This window comes from Sturnira hondurensis, unplaced genomic scaffold, assembly GCF_014824575.4.
Source record: "Sturnira hondurensis isolate 20B ecotype Veracruz unplaced genomic scaffold, ASM1482457v3 Scaffold0022561, whole genome shotgun sequence".
NCBI classification, from domain to species: domain Eukaryota; kingdom Metazoa; phylum Chordata; class Mammalia; order Chiroptera; family Phyllostomidae; genus Sturnira; species Sturnira hondurensis.
In genome coordinates, this window is record NW_028095192.1 from 1 (window position 1) to 5,586 (window position 5,586).

The following is a 5,586-nucleotide window of genomic DNA, read 5'->3' on the forward strand; positions in this document are numbered from 1 at the left end:
ACGACAGCACCGACTACATCGCCCTGAACGAAGACATGCGCTCCTGGACCGCAGCCTCGGGGATCCGCTGGAGCGAGGTTGTGCAGGTCCCTGATGTGGAACGAAGGAGGGCCTACCCGCAGGGCCTACCTGCGTGCGCTGGCTCCGCCTGCTCCTGGAGAAGGGGAGGGACACGCTGCTCCGCGCAGGTACCAGGGCGCGGGCCTCCCCGAGGAGGGGATCTGTGGGCTGGGGCGGGTTCCCAGAAGGAGGGGAATGGGGCAGGGTCCGAATGTCCCTCCTGCTCTGTAGTAGGGACACTCCCCCAGTTTCCTTATTCTGTGACTCCCCCGTGGGCCCATCTTTCTCTAAAGGACAGTAAGGGACCCAGCTTCTCCCTGAGACACCCCACAGAGGTTCCATTACAACCTACACCACCTGGGGCCCCTGAACGCTCTCCCTGGTTCTGGGGCTGAGACCTTCCCTGGAGGCCTGACTCCAGCATTTGTGAGTCATTCGGCCTCCACCTAAGGCTCTGTCACCACTTAGTGCCCTGGACATTCCGACGCTAGAATCTCGCCCTGATTCTGGAACTTGCCAAGAAACAGAATATCCCATGTGTCTCTATGCAGGCTGGTGTCTGGGTGGTGACTCCCTTCCCCCACCCCCACTGTCCTGTCCACTCTCAGGGTGCTCACATGGGCACTGCTGGAGTGTCCCATGTCCATGCAGAGTCCCTGAATTTTCTCACCCTCCCCTCAGACCCTCCAAAGACACATGTGACCCGCCACCCCATCTCTGACCATGAGGTCACCCTGAAGTGCTGGGCCCTGGCCTTCTACCCTGCTGACATCACCCTGACCTGGCAGCGTGATGGGGAGAACCTGACCGAGGACATGGAGCTTGTGGAGACCAGGCCTGCAGGGGACAGGACCTTCCAGAAGTGGGCGGCTGTGGTCGTGTCCCCTGGAGAGGAGCAGAGATACACGTGCCATGTACTGCACCAGGGGCTGCCTGAGCCCCTGACCCTGAGATGGGGTGAGGAGGGGTGTGGGCACAGAGCCTCTCCTCAGGGTGTCCCTGAGCAGGGTCAGGACTCAGGCCTGAGGCTGACCTCTCACCCTCCCCTCGCAGACCCCCCTCCTCAGATCATCATGACCATCGTGGTCATCACTGCTGCCCTGAGTGTCCTTGGAGCTGTGGCTGCTGGAGCTGTGATGTGGAGGAGGAAGTGCTCAGGTGGGCAAGGTGTGGGGCTGGGTTCCCTATCCCCCTGGGGGTCAGGCCCAGGTGGAAGTGTGCTCTGCCTGGTTAATGGGCATGGTGTCCCCACACGGGTGCTTGTCCATCTGGGGCCTGTTTCCTAACACAGACTCTTTAGTGAGGCCCTTGGGAAAGTGAGGGATACATTTATTATCTGAAAATTCTCGTGATGGGGACTAATTTCCAGCTGTCACATGTCAGAGGGGAAGGCACCTGCTGAGGACAGACATCCAAACAGGTGATTGGTCCAGTCCCCACACGTGTACTCTCCCTGTATTTCCTGATCCCACCCTGGGATCAGTCACAGTTCTGGAACCTTCCCTGTGTTTCAGGAGTGTCGGGCTCCTAAAGGGTCACGGGACCCAGCCTCCCCCTGACTTCTCACAGAATGTTTTCTTCCCACAGGCAGAGGCAGGGAGAGCTACTCTCAGGCTGCCTGTAAGTCTGGGTGTTGGGGAGGTGATGTCTGGGACCCTTGGGAGAGTGTGGGCTGGAGTCTGTGAGGGGGGCTCCCCCACCCTGTATCTCTGCTGTGTGTTCTACCCAGACAGTGACAGTGCCCAGGGCTCTGATGTGTCACTCACAGCTCCTAAGGGTGAAACCTAGAGGGCAGAAAGTGAGACCCAGCGGTGGATGGAACCTTCCAGAAGTGAACCGCTGTGGTCGTGCCCCCTGGAGAGGAGCAGAGATACACATGCCATGTGCAGCACCAGGGGCTGCCTGAGCCCCTGACCCTGAGATGGGGTGAGGAGGGGGCGTGGGCACAGAGCCTCTCCTCAGGGTGTCCCTGAGCAGGGTCAGGACTCAGGCCTCAGGTCGACCTCTTACCCTCCCCTCACAGACCCCCCGCCTCAGACCACCATCACCATGGTGACCATTGTGGGCATTGCTGCTGCCCTGGGTCTCCTGGGAGCTGTGGATTGAGGGGCACAACTGGGTTTTGGGGATTCTCAGAGTGGGACATTCGGAGCATGTGGTGGCTGTGGGGGAATGGGACACTTCTGAGACTGACCTGAACTTCTTCATCACAACTTTCTTTCCCAGCATGACAGAGACGCTTTGTGCAGGACTCGGAGCTGAAATTGTCAGTCTAGCCTCCCCTCTGGGATAATGAATTCCCGACTGCTGTCTGTCATTAATACTGAAGTATATGTATATACATTTTTATATGTATTTATATATTTGTATATATAAATAAAAGTGATGGAAATTAAAAGGTCCAAGGTATGTGGTTTGTGGTAGATATTATTTGATCTACACCTTCACCCCATTTATTAATCCATTTAAGTTACTTTAAATTCATAAACTCACAATCAGGTTTGGAAATAACCCAGGTGGGACAGACTCTGTGTCACAGGACAAGGGGACCTCAGGGCTCCCCAGTGATGTTCCCTGTGACCACCTGTGCTCCATGCACTACTCAGGGTTTCTTCCCACGCATTTGAATGTGACCTTTTGGAGCCTCTGGCAATGGTTGTTGAGTCCCCTGATTCTAGCCAAGTGCTGCTTTGCTGCTTAGGGGTCACCCCACACTTTCAGGCCCCCCTTTTGTACAGCTCAGGGTGTCCGTGTGGGGTTCAGACAGCTGACCAATCAGAAGGTGAGGACACTTGCCTAAAGCAGGAACTGTCCCTGCGTCCACTGTCCTTAACCCACTGCAGACACTTCTCCTTCTGCAGATGCTGAGCATTGGAAGGTCATGGCCAAGGAGCCCATGTCCTTAGTGCCTTCCTCTGAGAGTTCCTCCCCAAGAGAGAGCCCTCGGGCCACAGGGTCAGTCTGGCTGCTGAGCTGAGAACAGAATCAGGAGCCCATGGACCAGCGAGGCAGGAGGGAGAGGTGTGGGGAAGCTCCCAGGGTTCCAGGCTGCAGGCGCTGGGTGTTCTGACGGGGCTGTGAGCGGTGGGAGGAGGCCACCAAGGGAGCCAGGACCAGCAAGAGGACAGAACAAGGACTGGACGCTGTACCTCCCTGTCCTCACAGTGGGGACGTTCATCCTGGTGACCCACCCAAGGTTGGTGACAGCTAGTTCTCCCCGTTATAAATTCACCATTTGGTGTTTGTCATTCATGAGTAATTGACAGGGACATGTTCTGAGATTGCCCTGCTGTGCCCTTCACCACTTCCACACTCACCCTCCTTAGTCCCTCTCATAACTTCCACCCAAGTCAGTGACAACATGGTGGTTGTCCTGTGTCAGCCCTGGACACTTATCAGTAGGATGCAGAGTACAGCGGGGAAAGTAAGAAGTGATATTGTTGTGACTACATATGGTGTCAATTGGGAACTAGGTTTAATGGGGAGGTCATTTAATAAGCTATACACACACACACACATATACTTAATCACTGCTTCACAGATAAAACTAATACAATATATATTAAGTGTAATTGAGAAATTAAAGAATTACCTCATGGACACAGACAACGATGGTAATTGCATGGGAGAGGGGTGGGTGAAGGTGGGAGAGTGTATGGGGGGGATAAATGGTGATGGAAAAAGAAAAAAATAAAATAATTATTTTAAGTTAAAAAAAGTGCTAAGTGGACCAGTGTGAGGGACTTGGGGACAGAGTTTGGACAAGAGAAGGAGCTGAAGGAACAGGCCCAGAGAGAAACACCGTGAAGGGAGCTCCTTACCCAGATGTCCCTGCACCCCACTGACATGTGACTCTAAGCTCAGCTGGTCCCCAGGAACAGGGGACACTTTCTCTGCTCCTGCCTGCTGCTCCTGAGGGCATCTCAGTAATGGCCATCGCTGTCCCCAGATGTGCCTGAGAGTGACCTGCATGGGACAAGTTTGCTCTATGTTAGCGATGTCCCAGGCTCCCTTTGCACACAGTGTCACTGCCAGAACAGATGACATGATAGTGGCATCTCTGTGGGAGGTCAGGACCACACACTCTGTCCCTGTAACTGGGGTCAGGAGCCGCCCTGCCTGACCTGTCCCTGCACAGAGCTGTGGGGCTCAGACCAGCCAGGTGGGGGCTCCCTCAGGTCCACTCTCAGGGCAGAACCAGGAGGGGTCAGCCCAGGAGGGACTGGGACCTGTGGGTGGGCAGCACCCTGGGAAGGACTGTGCTGAGCCTGTCTGGTCCTGAGAGGCCTCTCCTGCCTTGCGGGGGGGGGGGNGACAGGTAGGGGGTGGGGAAGTGCTGGGGTGTTTCAGGTGGGGCCAGACCCAGGAGGGTCCGTACAGGTCCCTGTGCCCTGCAGGCCCCGACAGTGACAGAGAGGGGTCGGTCCCTTTGCAACCTGTGCCCAGACTTGTATGGCCGTGGAGTTAGGGTTGGGTGTGAGGTCAGGAGTGGAAATTAGTGTGCAGAGTTTGGGTTATGACTTAAATATCCCTGATCATGAAATAAGACCCAATGACAGACACACATTCAGCCACAGACAGAAGGTCACAGAGAAGTGTCTGCCCCTTGGTGACCCGCCCACACACACACTTGTCCTGTTTCAAATCCCCTGCAGGAGGCGCCAGCCTCACAGGAAGTTCTGCTGGGGCGTCGTCACCCTCCCCTGTGGTTACTGTGTGAGTGAGTGTCATGCATGTTTCTGTCTCTCATTGAATGGGGGCCGCCCCTCTGACCCCTCGTAACCCAAGGCAGTGGGGAAGGAAAAAGAATTTGGAGTGAGATGAAGACCCATTATTTTTCAAGTCTGCCAGAATGGGTGCATGTTATGAAAACAACTAATATGTGGGTGTTCGTTTTTTAAAAAAATACAATCATGAATCATACAATTCCTTCCTCAGTAATTGAACAGACTGCGTCACATTTGGAAATACGGTGGAAAGAATGCACCTTGGGCCATGCTGTGGCCTGCAGGTTTGTGTCCATAAATCCATGTGCAGAACTTATAACCCGGCCCTGACTGGTATCTCACTTGGATGCGGGTTGGATCCCAGATGGATGAATAAGTTCAACAACCAATCCATGTCTCTCTGTCTGTCGGTCTCACTTTCTCTCTTCCCATCTCTGTCTCCTTCCTTCGCTCTCTTTCTGTAAATCAATTAATAAATTGCTTTTTAAAAATACATGATAAACCCCACACGTGTTATAAGAGGTGGGGCCCTGGCAGGTGCCCAGATCAGGAGGGTGGAGCGGTTGTGAGTGGGATGCGTTTCTTAGGGCAGAGCCTCCAGGGGGACCTCTTGTCCCTTCCCTCCTGTGACCAGACGGCGCAGGAAGGCCCCCACCTGTACCTGGCCATGCAGGAGCCTTGATCCGGGACTCGCAGCGGCCAGAACTGGAAGCCACACACAATGTGGCCTCCAAGTCACCTGGTCGGTGGTATTTTGTTACAGCGGCCCAAAGGGACCAAGACAGGCCGACACTGAAAG

At 54.8% G+C, this 5,586-nt stretch overlaps 1 protein-coding gene and 1 long non-coding RNA gene across 2 annotated transcripts; both read left to right on the forward strand.

The window, feature by feature from the left end:
- Positions 1-5: 5 nt before the first annotated feature.
- Positions 6-2,437, forward strand: LOC118979575 (saoe class I histocompatibility antigen, A alpha chain-like; the record flags this gene model as incomplete). The annotated part of the gene is given in 4 exon segments (XM_037035681.1): positions 6-125; positions 128-188; positions 742-1,017; positions 2,084-2,437. Coding segments are annotated over 4 exon segments (540 nt in total), but the record flags the coding sequence as incomplete, so codon positions are not given.
- LOC118979576 (uncharacterized) lies at positions 1,038-1,973 on the forward strand. The gene is made up of 3 exons (XR_005064946.1): positions 1,038-1,218; positions 1,648-1,680; positions 1,790-1,973. It is a non-coding gene; the product is annotated as an uncharacterized LOC118979576 (long non-coding RNA).
- Positions 2,438-5,586: the final 3,149 nt, after the last annotated feature.